Genomic DNA, 27,072 nt, shown 5'->3' with positions numbered 1-27,072 from the left:
AAAAGAATTGTGGAAATTCGAGTCTCAATATCTGTCCCTGAGGCGCGTTCTACCTTTAACAAATAAAACAAGAATCATGGAAATACATGAACATTAGCCACTTACAGAGCTTTAAACGAGTGAGCTTAAATGTTCAATGTATTTAACCGTTTCAAGATTATCTATCATTAAACTGGCAGGTGTTCTAGATAATTACAAACATTTGCATTCAGTGAAAATAGGTCAACTCATCTTATTATCATTCATGGTTGATTGAATTAAAGACTGATTTTCGGTAGGTATTCCGAGTTTTCTCGATACAAAAAAGACAAAACAGCAAGAATTTGCGAATTGTCCCTTTAAATTAATTAATGCAAAAAAAAAAATCAACAAATTTAACTTGTTCATTTGTTCTTAACATAAACGTAACAATATTATTATACACAAAGGTGACAGCATAACAACTACACAAACAAACAAACAAACAGTCTATCAAATAAGTATCAGCGAACACAAATAAGAAAGCGTTGTGAAAATAGCGAACAGCCATGAAGCCTGACCTTATATTTCCGTATCGTAGTATTGCACTACCATAAGGCGCCATCATTAGCATTATTATTCAGGTCTTTTGATTTTGAATGTCAAAAGGTGATCGAGTCAACCTTAATATCATCAGCGGTAAACATTCTAATAAAGGTTCATTTGTGTACATTGGCCTACACGTCAAATCTACCCAGTACTTTTTATTTACTGGGAACCATGAAGCACCGAGTGATTACACGATACTTATTGAATAAAGATTTAAGTTGCATTCCTGCCTTGAGTAACAAAATGGACTCAAAATGGACTCGAAAGAAAGAAAAAGGGAAGTAATGTTGATTGATATTTGGTGTTGTATCTCATAGTACCTTCCTCTTGCTGTAATGGTTTGTTGTATGCCAATTAGACCCACCAGGGGGGAAAAGGGATGATGGATATCCAAGGTAAAGAACCTTTTTTATCTAACCTGCATGTCATGCCCTATGTCCTGTACAATATTGTCTCCTCCCTTCATATAGACACGGGTGGCGGCTCCCACTTTAGAGTAAGCTTATGCTCTATGCAACACCAATATACATGTAAAGTATTGATATTAGAGTAGAAAGTTCCTCGGGAGAGATATTGGGACTTTTCCATTTTACAACTCTTTTCTGATCTACCACCTGTTGTGGCTCATTTTAAAGCTCTTGGACAAGGAAATATTTTCACCGTCTTAGTTTTTCTAAAACCGAAAGTGACATGTTCCCCATACGGTTAACACATGGATGGAGGCCATTTTGAATTTCAAATATCAGGGAGGCATCATGGGGCAGTGGTTAGGGTACCGGTCTCAATATCAGTTGATGATGAGTTAGTGGCCCTGTTAGTCCAGAGTCATGGACTCACTGTCGGAGTATGGTGAGTTCGAGACTATAGCACGGTGTTGTGCCCTTGAGAAAGGCACTTTACTCCTCATCGCTCTATTGAGTAGGGGTTATGAGTACGTCATCCTGTAATTTGGCGTTCGCCTATTGGATGATGGATTGAATCAATAAATAAAATAAGTATTGAAATGCTAGAGCATTGAAATGCTTGGTTACTCCTGATCGCTATTCTTGATTAGGTAAGGATATGGTTGACAGTTTCGTTGTGGAAAGGTTGAGCAAAAATCTTTCACTTTCGAGGCATATTCTACCTTTGTGACAGTATTAGTCTGTGTAAGAACGAGAATGTGATTTACATTATTAGTTAAATGACGGAACCAGCTCGCTTATTGGATATCTATCCGCCAAATAGCAGTAAAATAGCGACTGCAATTGCAATTTGCCACACTGCACACACCATTGATGACGTAACAAATGGAAAGCAGGGGAGAACTTTCGGCGGGAAATACTATTATAGCCTACGAGAATATTTGACTATGTATCGTAATCTTTTGCTTGTTCCTCTGAAATCCTTGTGATTTTTTGGGACATGTTGTAGCGACAAATCGAGGTATTGCGAATCACCGTGAAGTCCAATGGCAGTGTGCGCTTACTTTTACATTGTGACCAAGGCCGTTGCGAATAACGAAGTTGGCACTTTCCATAGAATCGAACTTGATAGACATCAACATGCAGGTATGTAAGCGGTCTGAAATCACCAAAGTGCGCCGGCAATCTGCGCCGGCGCATTTCAAACTGCGCCCCCATTTTGCGCCGGTATATTGCGCCGCCCAAACTGCGCCCTTAGGCCTACTCTGCGCCAAAACACTTCCGAGTGTCACAACATCGAGTAGTCGCACTTGCGTAGCAGGACGCTTTGGCAGTGCAGACTGTAGATATTGCCCTAAAAAATGCAGCTCGAAAAATGATATGACATGTTTTCACGGAGTCTCGGAGGTACGAGACCATGTTATGTTTGTATGGGACGGATTACACTCACTTGGCGGTATCGTGGCTTGGCCTCAGCAGCAGTCAAAATTTGTGAATTTTGCATCTCCATAAAGGCCAGGGACTTGATACCCGGGATCAAGTTAATCCCGTTCACCTTTGACATCCACGGACGGGATCGAATGTTTATGTCTGTGTAAATTACGGTCACGATTAGTGTGCACAGGAGGTTGTACACAGGCCAATGTGTTGACATGCAAACAACAGATTATACGACACTGAATATAACGGCAAGACCAGTAGGCCTATACATGTACAGAGAAACAACGTTTCATGAAGCCCACAATTCTTGTAGCAATAATAGGTGTACTTCAACAGAAATGACAAAGGTACAGTCAATCCACGACGCCGCTGCAACTGGCGTTATTACGTTCCGAATTCGGCTTACCCGGGGCTCTGGCTGCAACTGTACAATTATTGCAGCTAAACGATAGCGTAGATGTCGTGCCATTGCCAAGATACTCTGCTGTTTCCGATCGTTTTGTCTACAGAACTACTAAAAACTCTCTCAATTCGACAAGAAAAAATAATTACGGTTTGAAATCGGTGCATTAATTTATATTTATAAAAATAATAAAATGTGACATCACCGATCATAAGAAACGTGGTGTTGAAGAACATATATTTTTTGAACAGAAGACTACGGCGTCCATTTTCTGTAAGTATACATGTAATCTAACTTTAGCAAACTTGCAAGTCAAACATCCGAAGAGTAACGTCAATAATTTTGGTTTTGTTCTACTCATGTTATAAAATAAGTCAAATTTCGGGAAAGTATCTGTACATTTTCGATATCTGTGCAGCGCAAATGTGTAAACCGACCCTGCATTTATCCATCCTAAAGACCATGATCAGTTCGCGACTGCAGAAACCCCCCCCTCTCTCTCTCTCTCTCTCTCTCTCTCTCTCTCTCTCTCTCTCTCTCTCTCTCTCTCTCCCTCTCTCTCTCCCCCAAAGTTTAGCCATTTGATGTTTTATTTTGCCGACATTTATTTACGGTTCACGATCACCGCTCAATGTTGATGTCGATTTTGATTTACGAAGTTTCTTCGTGACTAGAGACATGTCACGGCCTGGAGCTAGTTTTCACTATAAAAACATTCTGTGTAAACGTTTTTGCTTCCGAATGGAGGTGACAGGTGACTTCGTGTGTAAAATATTGAATGGCAATATGAATTTCACCTATAGAAAGTCTATGACTTTCAAACTAGTCGCACAAACAACAATAAACATGGCGGAGCAACGATACCGACATATTTATTTTCCTCGACCTCTGATGAGAGCGACTCGCTGAAATTTTCCAACCTGGTATTGGTAAGTATTTGGCTTTTCCCCGTGCGCTGGGTTATGTACACGTAAACTAATTATACAAAAGTTGTATTCACTGTAAATCAATAAGCCTTTCGAACACGAAAGATATTCGGATATCTGAACCTCAACATCGGTACGCAGCTCGAAAGTTATCCTCCGAAACAGGACAGGAACATTGGTCAAAGCCGGATTTTGTATGGTATATAGATATGGAAACACGCAGCTCTTTGTTAGAAAGCATGCAATGCATGATGCTCCCTAGCTTGGTCCTTGGATTGTTTCTTTCCGTCTCGCCCCTACACACCATCAATTGTCTAACAATCACAGGATTTAGTCACATGTGTCTTCAAATTTTGATACATTAATTCTACCGATCATCAAGCACGGAACACATCAAAAAACAATGGTCGCGGCTACGGGTTCAAGGACGTTCACGGGGAGAAACACCACGGATTTGTCGCAGAAGTGTTATGACTAGCTTTATCTGTTTATGGAGAATATGGGCGATCAGCGTATGGTTGCACATCGAATCGACGCCAAGATAAAAATATGATGTCCGAAAAGTTTAGTTTTGTTTTATGCAACTGAGTCATCGCCTTTGTTATCGCCTAAACATCCTCGGGTTTTGTTTTCGGGCAGACTGCAACATGAATATCTTTCCAATGCATAGAGTACGGCCGTTCACGCAATCATAGACCCATGTGCTTTGGCAAACGGGCCAATTTTTTTGTACGTTGGTTAGAAACTAATGACAATATATAGGTGAAGATGTTACATCTGTCAAAGAGTATTGAAGATTAAATTACTTTCATCGATCGACAAAGAAGAGAAAGAATGAGTCAGTGAATATCGAATCATAGACGGAGAATCGAGGGTTTATGATCAATTGGGAACAAAAATATTTCGATTAATTGACTAACACAACCAAAAAGGAATTTTATTCAACTTTGAAAAAAGTCACCACCTTTCGTTGGCATAGGATTCCATGGCAATGGACCAACACATGATGTCGTTTAGGTCCTCACAAATCTTCTAAAACGGCACGACGATAGTAACTAAAATGAATGAACGATTAAAAGCCCGTATTTAAATGACACGATATCAGTTGTCGTTTCAATTTTTTTTCCTTTCTGTTAGAAACTCCACGATGATGTTTTGGAAATCAAACGGGAAATGCAATATTCTCGGTGCTCCGATTGATCCATCCATTGAGGTAAATTTCACTGCCATGATCCGCCCATGGATGTAAAAAAATCGATGATCCGCCTCAGTAAATATCTGAAGTTTCTACAGGAAACTCTCGTCCGTTCACGGATCTTTTTTCGTCTTTCATTTTAGTTTCAAGTTGTTTATAGGGTAAGGAAGCTAGAAATCCATCAAAACATCGCTCCAGGGTCTATGATCAAAAGTATGAGCGTGTTTTGTCATCAGCTGTCAGCAGGTCGTTTTCCAAACCGCGACAGGGACTCGGAAACCCGCCATAGTGTCACAGGACGCTAGACCTAGATTGTATGTAATTGTGTGCTATCGTTTGGTCCGTTTCAAGGTTAATTGACTCTGAATAATCCAATCACGGTTGTGACTCCCGTTTTTGACATAACTATATAAATACCCATCGGGATTGAGTGTTCACGGCGTTCCCTTTCACTTTGACCAGCACTTTGAATCAGTCTGTGAATCGTACGTCCCAGCCCGATCAATCTCTCGCTGATTTTTAAACCTGGTAAATAAAGTTCTTCGTAGTCAGATATAATATTCTATTCTCCATTATGTAAAGATGAATGTCTCATTCATATTTTTATTTAGACGAATATATCAACTTCTTGGTGTTTGGAAATAAGAGTGTTGCAATACTTTCCATCGGGGACTCCAATGATGAATTCACTCAGCTGTTCGCTCATGATACACAGCACTGTACTTCCATGGAGATCGTATCGCTGTTTTCAGCAATGACTTTGATCGTAAGTTTTCATTCGACCAAAGTGATGAAATAAATGCTGACAAGCACTAACTATGTACAGTCCGAGTTCACTTCACATTCTCACTATCGCTCGCACTTTCAAAGTGAGCACGTACACTTCAAGCCCTCACATTCGCTCTCGTAACTTTAGCCTCGCACTTGTCGATTTCCGGTACCCTTTATACCTTACGTCAGGAAGTCAGTCGTAAGGACGGTCGCATTTGCTGTTTGCACGTTAAATGAGAGTCTCAGACCCGGTCTCAAATTCACTCGCAAATGTACATCACAAAGCGAAATGGGAGTCTCAAGTTCAGTCGCAAACGTGATCGCACTTTGACTCTTCTATGAACTGAGAGTCTCAGAATCAGTCGCATTCCTTATCATTTGGGGTCGTCATGAATTGGAAGTAGCAATTATTGGACGATTCAAAGGTCGCAGAATTAGAGCAAGAATTACGGTCCACGAGGTTCCGATGGGACACTGAGACAGCTAGGACACTCTCGCCATATACTGAGTATAGAGTAACCCTACGAAACTTATAATGGCAGAGATATTTGGCCATCGAATAGTTTGAGAGTAAAATTTAGCGTCTTTTTTTACTTTGAAAGTATTTACCGTCAAGGTTCGGGTAGAAACTACAAACAGATTCAAAGGTCGATTTAAGATGCAAATGACACTCGACTGGCTCGGAGTTACCTTCCCTCTCGGGTGATGTTATTACATACTTCACATACGTGTCGGAAAAAAATTACTCCCATCCTCCGCATTTTAGTGACACATTTCACCATATTTCCCACGAAAAACATGAATGTTTCTTTGAAATCGCCTGACTAAACCAAAATAGACTATTAATACCGTGCTTGACATTTAACTTCGCAATGGCGCAGAGTAAGGGCGCAGTTTGGGCGGCGCAATATACCGGCGCAAAATGGGGGCGCAGTTTGAAATGCGCCGGCGCAGTTTGCAGGCGCACTTTGGTGATTTCAGACCGCTCACATAGCTCTATATATATATGGGGCCATATCCTTTTTTACATATTTAATTTTATCTGATATTTCAACCATCAAATTGAAGAAAATGCAAAAAGATACAGCTAAATGAAGAAATATTGTAATATGATTGGCCAACCAATCGGTCTGTCTCGTTAAATGTTTTTATCCCCTGGGTATGGACGGCAAGAAACTGAATACACGCGATGTGCATTGTGTTACTGCCATTGCTACGTCGTACGTATATTGTTACCAATAAAGGTCTTACACAATATTTTCACATAGTTTGAACAAACCCCAAAAATGAACATTGGGTCTCTCGTCTAAATTCCTGCCATTTCTGTATGATAAATTGATAATCACCCGATATCACTTGTTGCTCATATCATATGAATAAACCTTAAATCGCTGTTTTATGGCGTTCCAAAATTAGTCAGCATTATTGATGTTTATTTGGCAATCCTGTAGCACATACCCACCATCGTCGGTGAATTGTCTATTAACAATATGTAAGATCAAAAGTTAAGACAGAATAGGTATAACACTGAATAGAGACGTTTAAAATGGTTTGTTTTATGAACAGGTGAAAAGGCTGCTTTTATTAGTTAATACATACCCATTTGTAAGGAAATAAGCAGAAATTACAGGGGGAAGGGAGAGAGAGAGAGAAGAGAGAGAAGAGAAGAGAAGAGAAAGATGTAAAAATGTATTTGATTAGAATAGGGTAATTGAAAGTGTAGATATGGACAACAATTATTATATGGAAATTTAAATTTCACCAAAAATGTCAGTTCATTTAATACGGGAGTCCAGTGGTAAACTAGTAAACTATTAACAGTCCCCCTTAAACTTGCTATATCTGTGCATTAATATTTGACTTTAAAGCTGTAATAAATTTCTTGTCAAACAATAATACTCCTGTCTGAACAATTACAAGCCAAAATGAAAGTTAGTAAAACAACTATTGTCCCTTTAGATAGCCTATTGTACTTCAAGTAGTTGCTAGCATTACTCATTATGAAATGCGATCTCTTTTTTCATCCAAGCAATTTAACCTTGCATTATTTGTAAAGGTAATAGGTTAAAGTATTCTTTGAAAAGTCAAAGGTCAAATGAGAAATTATAAACCAATAAAGGTATTATTGATATGGACTGTGACACACAGGGAAAGGGTCAATTGTTTTTGCAAAGGAAATCGGGGAGGGTCACTATGTTTCAAGCAAACGCTTTTTAAAGAGTCGCCATTTTTTCGTGCAGGGTCGTTAAAAAAACACCGCCCCCTGTTATTTCTGCCTGTCCCTTAGTTACGTCTCGCAACACTGCTTGATACAAGTTCGATCGAGAGGACTCTTACCTTTTTCTTCGATGCAGAGCATGTGTTATCTCTCTGCCTATCAGCGTTACCGGGCAAGTTCCGTCTCCAGAGCCGTCTACCAATTCCAATATAGCAGAACATCAACGTTATCACGGGGATGATGTACGTCAGCAAGATCATAAATATCTCATACACTATCGCTGCTGAGTCGTAAGGCCACCACTCGGTGCAGAAGTACCACATCTTTTCACCGTAGTAGACTTTGCGTGCCCGCGCGAAGACGGTCTGGACAATAGCAAGGAGAACTGATACAAGCCATATCAAACCAAACAATATCTTTGATCGGTTTGTTGTCACCCTCACTTTCAGAGGGTACAACACCGCATAATAACGATCGATGCCGATCGCAGTCAAGGTGTACACGCTGACCATTACTGATACCTGAAATTGAAAATGAAGAACAAAAAAACTACAATAAATATGATCATCGATACATACCGTGTTTGTCAAAATTTTAAATTATAGCCGCGGATCGATATAGTTCCCTTTAAAGGTATACAGTCACCTGTAATCTAGATATGCCCATATATGGTCAAAGGGGCGTTCCTTGATATACAAAATGCCCATGTGAGGGCGCTGTTTTAAGAAGCGGCCACCCACATAAAATCTGTGATTGATTAGATTTTCTCTTTCCACGGTAACTGTGGCAAAATTGGAACAGGTGACAGTATACCTTTAAAGACAATGGGTATTCTGTTCCTCATGGCTTTTTGTGTTGAAAGTGGACCATTTATTTCATATGCCATTTTCTACGTTCCAGAATATCCTATTTTGATCTTTTGGCATCGCCCTTTGTCATTTCCGATCGTGACATCTGTTATTCCTCATAGAATTCTCGCCTTCGTGCACACGGATCTGTCGACTCTGAGAGAGCGGGAAATGGTAAAATGTGATCACTGATATTATGGCCGTCGGCTTGGCAACCGAGGCAGCTCACTTACTCATAAAGAAACCATAGTGTGTTTTTGTTAGCACGGATATCGTACTGAACTAATAATTGCATAAATTTTACAGGAATAAATTTATATCTTCTGATAAGTCTTAGGTGCTGTGCGCAAAATAATTGTTGTCTTGTAATTGGCGCACATGACGTAATTGTCAAAGTTTCAAATCACGCCTGTCGGCTTCAGAATGTAATGCAACACGCTGATTGATACAAAATAAGCAACCTCGCAAAACTCACATTCTACATTGTCATGCTCAATGTTTCTGGGATTTCGTCTGAGATGCATGATGAGGTAAGATTCCACACAAAATATGACTGCTGATTTAATTGTCAAATTATTACCGTCAGACAATTTACCCTCGATGTTTTCTCTCTCCAATGCCAGCCAAACAATAGACCTTCACCGAAAAATAACATATCTGATGAAATTTTACACAAGATGGTGTGTCGATGAAAGTAGACTTTTACTGATGTACTCTTTGAAGTTGATCTTAACAGAAGTCGCTCAGTATGGATTCTCGCTGTAATGGCAGCGTTAACCATGACTAAAAATAATTCATTGAAAAACAAGTTTTTGCCTCTTACTGTCTAAATATTCACACTATAGTCTTTCGGCTGTAAATCGATTGTTGCCCGCCGATTCACAAATACGCCGACCAGCCATGCTGGTGACTTGGCAAGAAGGATAGCGCGTAGCAGGTAATGTTCTTAGTAGCTGCACAGCAGGAAAAGAACTTGTTATTTGGGTAACCTTGAACAATAGGAACAATTTATTACAGAAGGCTATGGAAACATTGTGCACAGCACGTACTACAGCAGAACAGTAACGCTGTTACCCTTTTGCGATAGAAAGATGGACTAATCCATGCCAATAAACATCATACATGGCTGTCTTATCTAAGTAATATCATTTGAAACCTTGGTTCTTATCTGTGCTCAAAATGGCCGCCAGCCCTGTGTTAACAATCTGAGAACAATTCAAATTTCCATTCTTCACAAAAATAAGACAATGAAGATTTAATTTACAGCAGAAGCTTCAAATTGAGTCCTCAAAAGCGATAGATCAGAAAAGTATTGTGAAAATTTGAGAGTCGAAGATCTGTCCCGGGGCGCGATGTTTCTCAACAGTAAAAATCGTTTTAATTGAACTATTGAAAATGCATTTTCTTCGCTGAACGCAGCAAAGAATTTGCAAAGAATGCTGAAATACAATTAGCCTTGCGAGCACCAGCAACGTGTTTTGAACATGCAATGTTATTGTGAATCACAAATAATTCCAATCTAGACGTATCAGTTGTCTACAATTTATACACATATACAAATACAGGATATTTCACAAGTTAAACACTTAAACATTAGATCCTAATTTTCGGAAAAGAACCGGAAAAATTGTGTTTTACCTACAGAGTGAAAATCGTTGAAAATGAATCAAAAGTCACATCTTAAGCCTTTACAAAAGAAATACGAGGTGATCTAAATTGTGTGAGCGTCACGACTTGAACTTCACCGTGCGTCCTTCCAAATCTCAAAAGAAGTCTGCTAAAATGAGATAGTGTAAAGTTTTCACGTCGATGTTAACGAGAGATAGTTGAAAATTAAAATGATTACCAACCCAATATGAAGTATATTAAATTTTCTGAAACCCTTATGACCTAAACTGCAGATTCCTATTTTTGTTGATTAAACCTTTTAATTCATAATTCCTTTTCCTGCGGGTGTGATATAAACCGTGTTTTGGATGATCAGACAACATTGCATTATCAATTCGTCTGAATTTTACGAGGTAAGATTTTCAAAATGATCATGTCATTTTCTCGAGAGTACACCCTTCAATTTACAATCTGCTTTATTAATGAACGGTCTGTTGTGGTGCTTAGATTCAACGGCTACATGAAATATTTCTGGTTTGGGTCTTCAATGACAGCGCTTCCGTAACTTTGGAACAAGCGTTTGAACAGTAATAAGTTATAACGGTAATCATCAAAGTTAAGTATTATGCCAAAAAATATCTTTCGCATTTCAATTAAAATTTAGGGACTGGACAGAAATTACAGGGGGGGAGGGCCGGTGTTTTACAAAGTGACGCTGCATGAAAAATAGTGACCCTTCAAAAGTATTTGCTCGAAAAAGATTTACCCTACCCAACTTTTTTTCATGCGCAAAAAACAGTGATTCCCCCAGCGTGTCACAGTCCGTATCAATACTATCTTAATTGACATTTCTCATTTGACCTTTGAACTTAAACAAATACTTTTTTAACCTTTACAAATAATCACTTGAATGAAATTCCAATATCATGTTGGTTGTTCACATCTGTTTTTTCAAACAATCCATTCTCATCACGTACATTTATATCAATTGTCAAACATTTATAAAAGCGCAGCTATATCTAATTTTGTAAAAAAAAATATTTATAGTTTCCTCATAGACTACAATGTATAGTGAATCAACATTTCTATAAAATTTCCTAAATCAAATTTCTCACACACATGCACTTTTAAAGCACCCTAGTCTAATCAAGTACATAATATCAATTATCAAGTGTCTATAAATATACAACTTTAGCTAGTTTTGTATTGGAAAAAATATTCATAGTTTCCTCCTAGACTACCATATATAGTGAATCAACATTACGGTGAAATTTCAATTCAAATTTCTTGCACACACATGTATTTGAAAGCAACTAGTCTCATCAAGTACATTAATATCAATAATCAAACGTCTATAAATGTACAGATTTAGCTAGTTTTATCTTGGAAAAAATATTCATAGTTTCTCATAGCCTTACATGTATAGCGAATCGACATTTTTGATGAATTCGAAATGTAAATTTCTTGAACACCCATATGTACTTTTAACCACCCTATTCTTACCAAGTACATCTATATCAATTATCAAACTTTCAAACTTTTATAAATGCACAGATATTGATAGTTTTACATTGGAAAAAAGTGTTCACAGTTTTCTCATGCTCTACCATGTATAGTGAATCAACATTTTTTATGGAATCCAGAAATCAAATTTCGTGTAAACACGTACTTTTTACCTCCTACTTCAAGCAAAGTACATTTACATAAATTATCAAACATATGTAAATGTACAGATATAACTTTTTTTGTAGGGGAAATTGTTAATAGTTTGCCTAATTGATTCCAATGTATTATGATTTGATTTTTTTGGAGAAGCACTGTATCGGCCATATTTTGCCTTCTTATATTGCGATAGTTGGACAAAAAACGTTGAACCTCCCCCTAAGGCATTCGTGAAATTTCATGACCCTTCAAAATGCTTGCGCAAAAAAAAAGCGACCATCCTAAAAAAACACCGGCCCACCCCCTGTAATGTCTGTCCAATCCCTTGATATCAAAGGCCGATGGATCACATTTAAATGCGTGTTTAGTATGATTTTGCCTGATGGAAGGTTCATGGATAAATCAAAACACAAGATGGCACTTGTACAAATGGCAATATTAGGGATTATCACACTTTTTGTAAACGAATACAAAATCTGTTCTGCTTCGAGCATTAGATACAGTCTCTGAATATCTCTGTGTCACATGTGTCATTTGTATCGTAGTGATGAGATTTGTAGCCAGATTTTAGTTTGATACCATCAAAGTAGGCCGCCTGATCGTATCATTATCACATCATATGTTGTTTTCTTCCCATTTTAGTCGTTTTGGTGCAGAGAAAAATTCGCAGCACGCATGATAAACTTACAATGTGTTCTGACTTCATCAATAAAAGCGTGTTGCTTGGATGGTGTTGACATCAGTAATACAGTAACTTTATGCGGTGACCAAAACCCAAGTATTGTAAGCCTTTAACGAACATAAGCGAGTAAGTGGTGGCCCGGAAAGTAATTGAATGGCAATGTCACTATAAGAATGATAGTCACGATTGGCTGAAGTAATCTGTTACTGGCGAACTATTGCGTTGAGGATACAGAACAGAAAACAGTGTGTAAGCATGTTGACGCCATATCAATTATATAATTTTTGTTTTTGCCGAGACTACGGACAACTTTGGTAAGCAAAACAAAGGGATTACAGTAGAAACGCAATACTGGCTTTGGAAGTTTTAGAAGTAAAAAACACCACTGCACTCATTCAAATCAGAGCATTACAATTTCAGTGACGTGAATAGGATTCATCTGATGACAATGTAGATTAAACCATAGGGCATTATTGCTGGCATGGATATCGCGTTGAACTAACAATTTCATAAATTTTACAGAACATAACTCTGAGATGTAATAAGGTGTTACGAACAAAATGATGGCTGTATTGTACGTTGCGCATCTGACGCAACTGTAAAAGTTTCAAACAACGTCTGTCGGCTTCAGAATGTATGCAACACGCTGATTGATACAAAATAACCAAAGCTCACATTCTGCACTCGCTGTCATGCCCAGTGTATCTGAGATTTCATCTGAGATGCAAGATGAGATAAAATGCTACACAATATATGACTGCTAATGTAATTGTTAAATTGTCTAAATTATCCGCGTCAGAACACCACCCTCGATGTGTTCTCGCTCAAATATCAGCCATATTGAAACTTTACTGAAAATAACATTTCTGATGAAAGTAGACGTTTACTCATGTGCTCTTTGAAGATTAGCATCACGTCTCCGACAGCACGCTGTTCGTGATAAAATTCGCTCAGAATGAATTCTCGCAGTCATGGAAGCGTTTCTGAGCTAAACATGATACAACAATAAGTTTTCTCCTGTTACTGTCCAAACATTCACACTATAATCTGTCGACTTTAGATCGACTGTAGTCCATTCATGAATTCGCCGACCGACCTGGCTTGCAACCTGACTTTTAGGAACCACGCGTAGCAGATAATCATCTTAATAGCTGCACGGCGGGAAAACAACGTGTTATTTGGAGTAACCTTTGAGACTAGGAACATTTTATTATAGAGGGTTGTGGAAACATTGTGCATAGCATGTACTACCATAGATTTGTAATGTTGTTATCCTTTTTGCGATAGAAAGATGGACTAATCCAATAAACGTCATACAAGTAATCTTCTTTGAAACCTAGGTTCTTATCTGTGCTCAAACGAAATGATGTTCCTTTTCCTCGTCGATGTCAGAGGAGGCCATGCTAGGTGACGTTACCTCTGGTATAAGTAAATCATTTATTAGCTTTCCTGTCGTTTTAAATAACTAAAGGAAGTATGCGCCTTGACATTGAAAGACTTAAAATTTTGTTCAGACTTTCCTCGAAGAAACTTTCAACCATTCTCTTTCAAAATCAAAACTTAAATTCAGGGGACACATTGCAAATTTCTTTACCAAAGAAACAAATTACCCTAAAGTAACCGATATTTACAAGTCAAAATGGCCGCCAACCTTGTGCTAACTATATGAGAAAAATAATAAGATAATGAAAATTTCATTAACATCAAGGGATTCAAAATTGAGCCAACGCAAGTAGTGGATCAGAAAACAATTGTAAAAATTTGAGACTCCGAATATCTGTCCCCTAAGCGCTATCTCTCTCTTTTTTACTGTTATATGTAAAATTCGTTTTAGTTGAACCTGCAGAAAGTTTCTGCGCTGCAAACAGCCCTTCTTGTAACAGGGTACTATCATGGTATGTAGTTGGGAAATCACGAGATTAAGAATTGAGCATGCGTATAGTGACTTGGTCCGATATCGAACTGGCTATAGATTTTAGGGCGTGTAAGATCGATGTTTCTCTTAAACAACGTCACCTGATCGACGCTTCATCATTACATTTTTAAATTTGTTTTTAAATGGACATCAGTTGTAACTTTTCATATTATTTTCACTACTTTTGCTCCAGGAAATAAGTACAATTTTCGTCCTCGCAAAGTGCTGAAATACAATAGCCTCGCGAACACCAGCATCGTGTTTAACAAGCAGTGTAATTGTTCACAAACAACAATCTATTCCGAACATATTTTCAGTTGTCTACAGTAACACAGACATTACACAGATACAAATACAGGCTATTTTGACGAGTTAAACACTTAACATTAGACCTAATATTAGGAAAAGAGCTTGAAAAGTTGTGTTTAACCTACAGAGTAAAAATAATAGAAAATGCATCAAGAGTCACATGTAACGGAGTCTTTAGCCTTTACAAAAGAAATACGGGTCGAAATTTAACAATCGCTAGAGCTTGACGACTTCAGAGTAAGTTCTTCTATATTTTCCTAGATATCTATTAAAATCAGATAATGTTGAATATTTCAAGTCGATATCAACGAAAGATCATTGAATATTAAAATGACTACCAATCACTATGAAGTAGATTTAAATTTTCTGAAAGCCTAATGACCTGAACTGTAGATGCTTTTGTTGATGAAAACCTTCAGTACAGAATTCCTTTCCCCGCGGATGTGTAATAAAATTAGTTCTGGAAAAATGTACCTTTCAAGACAATATTACATAATCCCTAGGTCTGAATTTTACTAGATCAGATTCTCAAAATGATCATGTCGCTTTATCGAGAGTACGCCGTCAAAATTTACAATTTGCTTTGTTAATGAACGGTTTGTGTTGTTGTTAAATTCATCAAAGGTCGGAGAATCATGGGTCGACGAATCACATCTGAATGCGTGTTTACATCTATGTGATTTTGCCTGATGGAAGATTCCGTTGTTAAATGAAAATACAAGATGGTGCTTGTACAAATGGCAATATTAGGGATTATCACACTTTGTATAAATGAATACAAAATCTGTTCTGCTTCGAGCATTAGATACAGTCTCTGAATATCTCTATGTCATTTGTATCGCAGTGATGAGATTTGTAGCCAATTTTTTTGTTTGATACTATCAAAGCAGGCCGCCTGATCGTATCGCTATCAGATCATATGTTGTTTTCTTTCTGTTTTAGTAGTTTTGTTGCAGAGAAAACATTCACATCACGCATGATAAACTTACAATATGCCCGGACTTCATCAATAAAAGCGTGTTGTATACCTTTCACACCGGTATTATAGTTACGTTATGCGTTGACCATAACCTGGATACGTTAAGCCTTAGTTTGACGAACATCAACGAGTGAGTCTTGGACCAGAAGGTAATTTAAGTGGTAATACCACTATAAAAATAATATTAATGTTCACAGTTTGCTGTTGTAATCCGTTAACGTTACCAGCGAAATATTGTGTTAAGGATACAGAATATTACTCAGCGTGTATGTATGTCATGAAAATGAAATTTGTTTTTGCCGAGGCTATGGACAACTTAGGTAAGCAAAACAACGGGATTACAGTAAAAATTTACTGATGGTTTTGGCAGTTTTCGAATAAAAGAACACTGCACTCATACAAATAGCAGCATTACGAATTCAGTGACGTAAATAGGATTAAATTGATATTGTTTATATCGATTTTCTTTTTACGCAAATGGCAGACAAGTTATAAACTTGCGCATGTGCATTCTCCAAACCGTAAAAATCTACTTGATAAAAATGCGTGACGGTTTACTTGTTAGTCTAAATTTGTTTTAAATCCCCTGGGTTTTGTTTTCATTTTTAACTCCCTCCCAAGATAATTGTGAACCTGCATAATTTCAGAGATTTTATTTTCGGGCCGAACACAATTCTGATCTGTACATTTTAATTGCAAATTTACGCGATAAGGTGAAGTACACTATGCTCTAGTGACCTTCACCAAAGTTTACATGTAAGCGTTTCAGCAAAAAAGCATGATTGTATTTCGCATGAAGTGGTTGAATATTGTTGAGTAACTGCTGCGATGAGCAGTTTTCCTAGATTGCTTAAGGCGATCTACAAAAAACGTTTCGGTGAGATAGACCCCCTGGGATTTCCCGGAGGCGATGGTTACTGGTGAAGCGAGCGATGGGAGTGAAACATGATATGCAGCGTGGGCCGCTCTGCAAAAGAAATCTCTAGATTGCACCGCTTGAAGATGGTAAGACGAATGATATGGAGCTCATCCCACCATGGGAGTTTATCATATGATGGAGAGACCTTACCCAGAACTGTTTCACTCATTACCTCAGCGAACGTCTCAAAGTCTATACGAAAGAACAGTCTCTAAGTCTTTACGAAAGAACAGTACTTCAAGTACTGCATTATGTAGACTCTGTGGATCGCTCAAAGCGATTTGGCCGTTCTGACAAATGATTTTTTTTCAGATATTATCTCCCATCCACCAATACATCACTTGTTAGTAATTTTGCTGAATGCCACAATCTGTAATCGCGCTGTCCTTTAACAAAGCCTTTCAACTTTTATTCTCAGTGATTGTTCTTGACAACATTGCGTTTTCAAGGAGCAATTAACACGCTCACCTCGAACTAGCAGAGAGAAGACTAACTTACCTCTTTCTTCCTTTTTGTATTTTTTTTCAAAAAATGACTTTTGTTCTTACTTCATCGAAAGGCATTTCCCAAAGCTATGCAAAGTTGAAATGTCATCTACAGCTGATTGCTCACAAATCTCAATAATTCTCTGAAGGATACAGTTCTTGCTTCCTTTCACACACAGAACACGAAAATTTACCTGCTCTTCAGTAAATTAACGTAATAGTTACTTAGGTCAAGAGGAGCAAGTCATACCACGCCGTAAAGTTATCTGGTTTTCCATTGCCAAGTTTAATAACAGTGCAGTCAGAGGTAGCTGTTACTTAAGGTAGCAGAAAGGCAATATTCAAGAAGTACGATAGCCACAAACTAATGACGTTGAAGGTGTATGCACTTATAGAAATGAGCCTCAAGTCAAAGATTCATTATGTTCTGAAAGGGACGACAAATCATTTGGGGAAAGTTTTGTGAATGTAATGATTTTAAACTGGTCTTTGCAACTGGGAATGATGATCAGAACAACAATTTTTGACAAGTGAGAAAAATAGACCACAAAATCGTGGCAATATATAATGAGAATAAAGCACAGACCAGTACAACATTGCATATCAACAGATTTTACGTTCGCTCTGTTCTGACGATGTTGTCAGCTAACCCAATTCCTGGACCCTGCTGTGCTTCACCGACGGCAAAATCTAAGCAGTCGGAGATTCTGAAAGTGATTTAAAGAAATTTATTCTGTATATTTCAACTGTATTACTTGGTCACTATCGCTCTCACTTGGCGTCTCTGTTTAGCATACGGTGATTGTGACGTCATCAGTTTGTAGCTACACAATTCCTCGAATGATGCCGACAGAGTAAAATTGAACTAATTATACTCCTCATAGTTGATCTGTCAGTTCATTAACACCCCCTAGCAACAGTAACTTCTCAGATCGTTTCTTCGATTCTGTTACTCTATAATACAGTTTCTGCAGCGTCTCTGAGTTACTAAATGTTTAGTATAGTTCCTACAGATTCCCTGGGCCACCTATGATCAAGGGCGGGCTCTATGGACTCCCTAGATTACTAGTGATTAATACGAAATGCTGAGTCAACCATCTTCATTTAAGGTAGCACGCACCCTGAAAGCAAAATACTTAAATTTTGACTAAAGTGTCTTCAATTAAACTTTCAACCATTCGCTTTCATTGTCGTATTCCCTATAACATTTACCAATATTTGAAATTCAAAATGGTCGCCATCAGTGTGTTTACTCCATGGATGAAAGTAGAATTATCAATTTCCTAAAAGCTAAGACGTTGAATATTGTTCTCACTCCAAGATTTTTAAAATGAGTAGCCAGCCACAAGCGGTAGACCTGAAAAGTATTGTAAAAATTTGAGAGTCCAATGTCTGTCCCCGAGGCATATTCTGTCTTTAATGCCTGACAGTCTGTGTTACAAAGTCAATCGAGTAACCAATCACATTGCATTCTTCATTCAACTAAGTGAATCATGGACATACGCGAGCTTTAGGTCTAAATGTCCTATGCGAATATATAGCAGTTTTGTATAACAAGGAAGTTAAAACAAATTGTTGTGCATATGTTAGTTTGTTTAGTTCTTCTCAAATATTGTTGAGAAAAGACCACTTAAATCACTCTATCATCTACTTTAGACTAAAAACAGTGTTTTGCTTCTCGTCATCGCGCGCATCATGTGAAAACATGTGGGTCACAACTTTTTCTTTAGTTTTGAAAACAGAAAGATCATAAAAATATACTATCTGCACTACATTAAATTGAGAAAATGAAACTAGCAGAAACATAACATCTACAAACGAACCCATTCTATAGATCAGTTGATATGTCCAATAAATGTTCTGAAATGTTCCTCAGGTTTCTTTCTTTCAGTGGCAAAAATTTTACTTAATGGCGGCTATGTTTGAATTCCCCCAAAAAGGGGGTTGGCCATTTTTTAATTCAAAAAGAGAGAAAATAAAAAAATTCATATGACGGCATCATTTTTTGAACCTACCCAAGGACAAGAAACATTTTATTTTTTGGCCTTACAATGAAGTTGTAAATAAAGATATTTCGATTGGCAGAAAAAATCTTTCCGAGGCATAGGAATTCAAGCAAAATCAACCCTGTACCTTTTCAACACGGAACGCTTTCCCCGTATTACCTACACATTGAAAAATCAAGCTAATACAAAAACAGAACTTACCGTATGTCAGCAGTCCTTAATACCCCTTATTAATAACATTTAAAGTCTGACAGATGGCGAAATGTGAATAGTTTGGCCTGTTTTATCACAAAATAATATTTCAACCGCATTAGGCCTGCAGGTAACAAAATCAGCCGACTTAACAGTATGCTGTTTCCATAAAACGAAACATGTCACATGTCGAAGTCCCCTTTTTCCAGTATTGAAAATTGCTATAGCATTGTATTCATGCAATTATCCCTCACCTAAAAAACTACCTTTAATTTACTGTTTTGACTTACTGGCTATATGTAGACTCGCCCTCCAAGAATATATCAAACCGTTGTTCTAAGTTTTACTATTCATGATCTTTTTGTGCTAGGAGTGCAATTGTTAACAGTAGTGAATTGTTGTAGTGCTTTTCATAAAGGCACAGTTCTCATTTATCAGAAATTTGTGGTACTAAACATTTTAAAAGTTTTCAACAACGTATCTGTAGATTATCTATCTCCAGTGCAATTTCGTACTCGAGGTATTAACGCTATTTTATAATAGCAAACACACAGCAAACGATGGTCTCCTAATTTATCATTATTTTTGTATGGATTAATCGTTTTGCTATAAATAGATATCTATAGTTTTTTTTCTTGTTTCACCAAAATTACATCAAAATGAAGATTCGTCACCTTAGTAGCTGCAACATACAATATTCCATGGAATTAGCAAGGAGATTCCCAAAGTGAACTCCTCGCGCAAAGTTTAGTTTATGCACTTTATGTTTGTTGCTTATCAGAGCCTAATTTTCAGCAGCTGTTGAAATAAAAGTTTTATCGAATCTTAATAGGTTATTGATTTGTGCAATAGAAGACATTGCAAAGAGCTGATCAAGCGAGACGATTTCTAACACAATGCTTGTACCCACTGTCTCCAAGCAATGTGAACATGTGGCTCTGACGGACCAAACTGGCCATATTGCGTCATCTGGCGTATAGTTATTTTTCGGTGCCAGGCTTAAAGTGACCTTTTCAGGTCTGGAAAAGCTATTCTGACATATGGAAGAGACGTATTTACGACAATTAGACAAAATGCTTCGTCCAATCAGCTCCTCTCAGCTTGATTGGCATGGTACAGTCTCGCTAACGAATGTGTTTGTGAGAGTTCTTGCTCGACGAAACGCTGTTTGACTAATGACGAGCGAAAATATAATACAGATTAAAGCTATGAGTTGTGAAGTTGACATGCAACAATAGTATACGTGACGACACTGAGAAGGCGATAACAGCGCCCAACTCTCCGGCCGTACTGAAAATATCGGCCGTTATATTTTACGGTAAACACCAGAGACATGATAAATGGATATATTATAAGTCGGTCATTACCCAACATCGTCTGTTCCTTGTGTTAATTCGAGCATTTGTGTCCTTTGTACCGCGTCAGACACTCGACTTCGTCTCGTGAGATCTAACGCAGTACAAATGACACTCATGCTGATATCACACATGAATAGGTGATAACCGATTTTATTATCATATACCTATGCATACCATGCCCGGAATCATATACATGATCGGAAAATGCTGAATTTTTGGTGGTTTTACCTGCCATGCGGATAAATATGGAAATATTTCTGTAAACAGTCATTCGAAATCTGTAAGACGTTATCACAGAAGTCAACACCACGTGCGACAAATCCTCCACATCTTACATCATGAGAAACGATATCATACAGATAAAAGTTTTATGCCATGGTACAATATAGTATTGCAATCGTTACCTATCTAAAACGCTCTCCCATGATTAAAAATCTCTTGAATTCGAGTGCGTATTATCGTCGCATGGAGCAGAGAGAGGCGACGATATCACGCAGGCAACATCGTCGTCACGCTACGCGCTCACTTCCTGTATTTTCAGATGTAGCTCATATTGTATGAACGGTACAATTTGTGATATAGCTTATCCAAACGATTACAAGAACTTCAATGTAATACCCACAGGATAACATCACAAGATTCAACTTATTAGTCCCGCATTTCGCTACCTCAAATATCTTATTCCTCAAAGCCCTTCAATTTATATATATTCACAACATCGCATCGTAGGCGGAGAGTGGTAGCTATTTTGTTCGTTTACTTTGTTTACCTTCAGGTTGCAAATGTAGTTCGGAAACATTGAAAAACTGATGACGTTTATCGCGCATATCTCGACGTTTACCGTAGAATTTAACGGTTGATATATTAACGTACGGTAAACATCAAGGGGATGGAGCAATTTGGGCATGGGCATATGAAAATGGGTTTAAATAACATCCGATTATTCACTATTTAAAAAATGCCATCGAAGTTACACTGAAATAAAATAAAGGCGCAAGCAAATGAATATAGCCCTTCTAATCTACATTTTCCTCCAAAGCCATAAGTATTTTCCAGGCGTTTGATATTTAACTATCATTGATTGTGTTATAGTACAGTACATGTAGGGCGAATACGAGCAGACTTTATTACTGTTACAACGTTTTTGGCGAGAATTGTTTGACTGTACATTATTTTAGCCATTAGGTTTTGTTGTTTTCCATTAATGCTCACACCAGTGCCATTTAAAAGGTTCCTTCGTAAAGCATGATCGTACAAAATATGAGTCTGAACCTATAGTGTATGCAACTGCACAAATCATACCTGCGGGTTTTTAAATCTAAAATAAACTATTCTCAGCGAATTTATCGTGGCTACGGACCACTATCTTCTTCTGATTGTATGAGCTCAATGCCTGGTAAACTAAGTCAAAGCTTCCACAGAATTAGGCGATTTTCAATCGTTTGAACCACTAGGTAACAGACTGTGTCCACCATGGTAAGCAGACGATGAACATATTTATTTGACATAATCTTGAAATCGTTCATTTTCAGGCGAATTTGATATACCTTCCACCATCGGTGAAGAAATTCAACACGTTTTCACGAATAAAGGTCACAACATGCCACTTACCTGCTGCATGAAGATAACCGTTGGGCACATCCCGGTGCTAAATATCCAGTAACCGTACATGATGGTTGTGAACGTGAACGGCATGCAAAATATAGCCATTGTGAGGTCGGCCAGGGCTAGGTTGATCAGAAAAACGTTCAGTTCTGTTTTAGGTCGCTTACTGAACATTAAGACTATCAGAACGATGACGTTACCGACAATTGACAGTGTGATGTTTAAACTGAAAGCAGTAATCAGTATTATTCTCCAGTTCAGTGAAAGTTCGAAGTCTTCTTTGGACGCCAGTGATTCATTATACACTGCAGCATCTTCAGCCATGGAACTCTCTCCTCTTAGGTAAGGCTGCATTGATACGTACTCCCGTATCTTAGCTTCGAGGATTGCGAGCTCTTCTGCGGTCCAATTGTAAGAATTCTCCATCGTGGAAAGAGCAGTTTCTAGATTGCCTCACTCAGTGTACCATATCGCAAACATCAAGGCTGAGGTCTGACGAGTACGGAAAGGAATATTGACCCAACGACGGAGCTTGGCCTGAAATTGCTCAGCGTGTTTGAGAACTCACCTTTAGCGACTACAGACGCGATGCTCATCTAAACACGGGTTCCCCGCCTTTCTAACAACTCCGATCAGACTCTTGCGTAGCTTTATAAAGTATATTAATTTTCTGATCACGTGATTTCACGGCGCAACGTGCGAGCTAGCAGCGTTGGGCGATCTTTCAATGAAAATTCTGCCCGGGGTTGGCACTCGGCTCTGATTGTCTACGTCATCTAGATGTATCCATGTATATTTCTAACTACCAACTGTGCAATATTTTTTTCTATAAATAGGAGTCGGAATTCTGATGTAAAAATTATTCCTTTTCCATAAATTATGGATCAACTGGGTCAATTTAGGGCCTTAGGTCTTGCTAAGGTAGAAAAAGGGGGTTCAAAAGTTTATATGGCTCATTAGACATTCCTTAGTCAAAGTATACACGAGGCGATAAAAACTACCGCAAGTATTCCCCTTCTTAGTGTGAGCGAGCGTCCACTGTACAAAGGGTTGAGCAGACCGAATTTACCGAGCGCATATATTACATGTTTCACAGGTCCCAGTCACTTACGCCTCATCAATAATGTCACAGAACATCCAATAGGGGGCTGAGGCGTTCCGTTCACCATGCCATTAAAGTTTAAATTTGCATTTTTTGAAGAAAATGATGGCTGTATTTGTTAAGTGGTCAGTGAAGGGTCATTTAATAGTTCTCGTTAAAGTTATTAGAATAGAGCTCCGTCATTTCAAACTAGGTTATATACAGTATATATAACCATTTCAGTTGAAATTTGCTGGCATCGAACGACGTTGTTTTCGGTGAGCCCGGGTTAAGATGAATACAGCCCTATGTCGCGCCATAGTAATAATGGAGTTGTGATTCTGAGACCTTGCTGACTTTTAGGTTAGATTTGCATAACGATATCTAATCTGCTCGTTATACAAATGCAGGAGCTACGATCATGCGATATCTTCCAGGACACACATTATGTCATAACTGATTTTGAAGTTATTTCGGAGCTCGGACCAACTTCATCAACAAAAAATATACGCAAATATGATAAGTTTCAGAGAGGTTGTATGTTTGTCTCGAATGATTATTTATTTGTTTACTTATTCGTGAACCTTTTCCTAGATCCGGTTAGTATCCTCATACATCAATACTCTAATAGAAGACCCTTCTCCTTCTTTTGGTGTCTAGCTGGGCAGCTAACCCACCTACGAACTTATCTGAAGTCAGGATTGATAATTTTGTCTCGTTTTACAAAAGAACCGATAATTCTACTTTGTACGAAACCATTTTAAGGCCAAGATATCGTCGTCATTTTAAAGTTCATTATTCCAGACATAGCGTTGATGTACACCCCTTGTTATAATTTAAATAAAGAAATCAAAAACGAATTGATCAAGAAATTTTAATGTCTAAATCATCGCCAGCGACATGCAGTCTCCGAACTAGAGCTCCGTCAAAAGGTATGCAAATTCGTTGAGATAAAGAAAGTGTTATGTCATAACATGACTTGTCGAATTCAGCAATATACTCACCGATAAAAATGTTGGTTTTACAAAGATGCCATTAAATAACAGCATGGTATCTGTGATGACACGTTTGAAAATTGGCGCTGAAACTCTGAGTTTGCTCGAAGCTTACTCTCATGCTACACCGGCCACTGACTGCATCATTGGCTATTTACAGAAGATTTCACAAGGCTGAAAAAGCTCTTATTGCTTGAAAGACGAAGCAGAGACAAGGAGGAATATTTGTGAACGAATGTTCACGGTGCCTGAGGCTGGCTTTAATCATCATTATAATGACTTATGATGAATGTACATCTGTTTCAGACAAAGGTTACACCATGTCATTGCACCCACTGTAAGCTGAAGACTTGTGTAAGGATAAAATGATTTATTCGCTATTGAAGGTAGATGTTCTATGTCTAATCTTTCCTTCCATGTTCGTCTTAGTTTTGAAAGAAAAGAGGTCGCAACATGACCCATAGGCAAAATTGTTTACTTTAAGTTGCATTATGCGACAGCATCTTTTGCGATACTTCTCTAACGAGACGCATGATAAGATGAGCTGTTCAAGAAAAAACCCTTTGAACAGTTTACAATAAAGCAGCTTTCTTGTTGTCCCCGCGCGTAGCCTCGTGGATCGTGATTTGCACGAACCAGATGCCTTTTGCTCACTAACAAGTACGACTTAATCGAGGCATAATTATATATATAAACATTTCACTCCGCTGTTGGCCATTTAAGGACCCTTATATCACCATAACTTTACACAAAATGGGCTATCCAATGAGTTTGATTGCAATTCTGCGACTGCCGACAAGTTTTACCAAAGTCTCTTCTCTGAATTGCTACTATTACTCATTTCAAAGAAATTCCATTTTTACGACTCAAAACATCATTTAAACAGCACAAAATGGTCCCCATTTATCATAAAAACGATCTAGGATTCGATTAATCACATCATTATGTATTCATTTCTCGGCATTAGACAATTCAAGATATTTCCTGCTTTAGAAAATTCAATACCGCTTTATATGATGTTAAAACATGGCGTCACATTGTTACAATAAGATGACTTTTGTTACCAATCGCTGAAAACACGAAACCTATTATGAAGTGCGTGCATGTTATGTGTGTTTATCGACGATAGTTTATTCACAAATCGAACGGTGACAAATGTTGCACACACATCAACTCCAGTGACTGTTTCATAAACGCTTTGATACTATAATATTTATATAGCATGCCAACGAAGACCAGATATGAACTGAAAATGCTCACGTATTTCTTTATATATTGCAGTTGTGTGTAAATTTGAACCTTTGCCACATGTTTGCAGCTTCATTGAAAGTATTGTGATCAACATAATGAACAATAATCACCGCCGATTAATTCTAAAAGGTCATGAAGTATACAAATATGTAATTAGCTGAAATAAAAATATTCAAGTTCTTTGACTGCTGCCATAGTATCACCATTTTATATAGCAAGTGTAATTACCGTTGGCCAAGTCATTCAAGCCATATATGCCAAGCTGTGAAAGCTCATTAGATATGGAAATTATAAATTAGCTGACATGAAAATGTGAAATGACTTTCGATATTGTTTTAACCAGGTATAATCATCAATGTACAGAGCATGTTTTGCCAACTTTGATCAAGTAAATCCCAGTATATATCCCTAATAAGCAAAATTCATTAAATATGTAAATTAGGAATTGACTTAAGTAAAAATGCTTAATAATTGTCAATAATGTTGTATCATGGCATCTGCAATATATGTAGCAAGTTTCGTCAACTTTAGTCGAGTCAATTCAGATATATAACTCCAATTAGGAAAGTTCATTAAATATGCAAATTAGGAATTAGCTGAAGAGAAAATGCTTAATGACTTTCAAATAACATTGTATTTTAGTGTCTTTAATGTACATAGCAAGTTTCATCAATTTTGATCAAGTCAATTCAGATAAATATCCCTAATTATGAAAATTCATTTAATATGCAAATTAGGAACTGGCTGCAGTAAAAATGTCTTTTGACTTTCAATAATGTTATATCACAGTATCTTTGATGTATATAGCAAGTTTCAACAACTACAATTAAGTTAATTCAGATATATATCCCAAATTGGGAAATTTTATTAAATATGCAAATTCGGAATTGGCTGAAGTAAAATGCTCAAAGACTTTCAAAAATGTTGTATCATAGTAGCTCCAAATACATGTAGCAAGTTTCATCGACGTCGGTCCAGTCAATTCAAATATATATACCTAATTAGCAAAATTCATTAAATGTGCAAATTAGGAATTGGCTGAAGTTAAAACGCTTAATGACTTTCAATAATGTTAAATAATAGTATCTTTAATATACATACCAAGTTTGGTCAATTTTGATCGAGTCAAATCAGACATATATCCCTAATTAGGAAAGTTCATTAAATATGCAAATTAGAAATTATCTTTCATGTAACCCCTTAATGGTCCCCCTGCTGATATATCTTGGTGTGATCAACATTTGTAGCAAATC

General features: G+C 37.6%; 1 protein-coding gene across 1 annotated transcript in view; it reads right to left on the bottom strand.

The window, feature by feature from the left end:
• The window catches only part of LOC139122672 (QRFP-like peptide receptor), a 44,885-nt gene extending 21,674 nt beyond the window's left edge, over positions 1-23,211 (bottom strand). Inside the window, exons 1-2 of the mRNA XM_070688278.1 lie at positions 22,499-23,211; positions 8,044-8,445 (exon numbers count right to left, since the gene is read on the bottom strand). Coding sequence (XP_070544379.1) covers positions 8,044-8,445; positions 22,499-22,918 — 822 coding nt within the window. The 5' untranslated portion in view covers positions 22,919-23,211. The remainder of the gene's footprint in view (positions 1-8,043; positions 8,446-22,498) is intronic.
• Between the last annotated feature and the right edge of the window lie 3,861 nt (positions 23,212-27,072).

The sequence above is a fragment of the Ptychodera flava genome, chromosome 22, assembly GCF_041260155.1.
Source record: "Ptychodera flava strain L36383 chromosome 22, AS_Pfla_20210202, whole genome shotgun sequence".
NCBI lineage: Eukaryota > Metazoa > Hemichordata > Enteropneusta > Ptychoderidae > Ptychodera > Ptychodera flava.
Note: the sequence above shows the minus strand (reverse complement) of the source record. Positions and strands in the feature narration are given on the sequence as shown.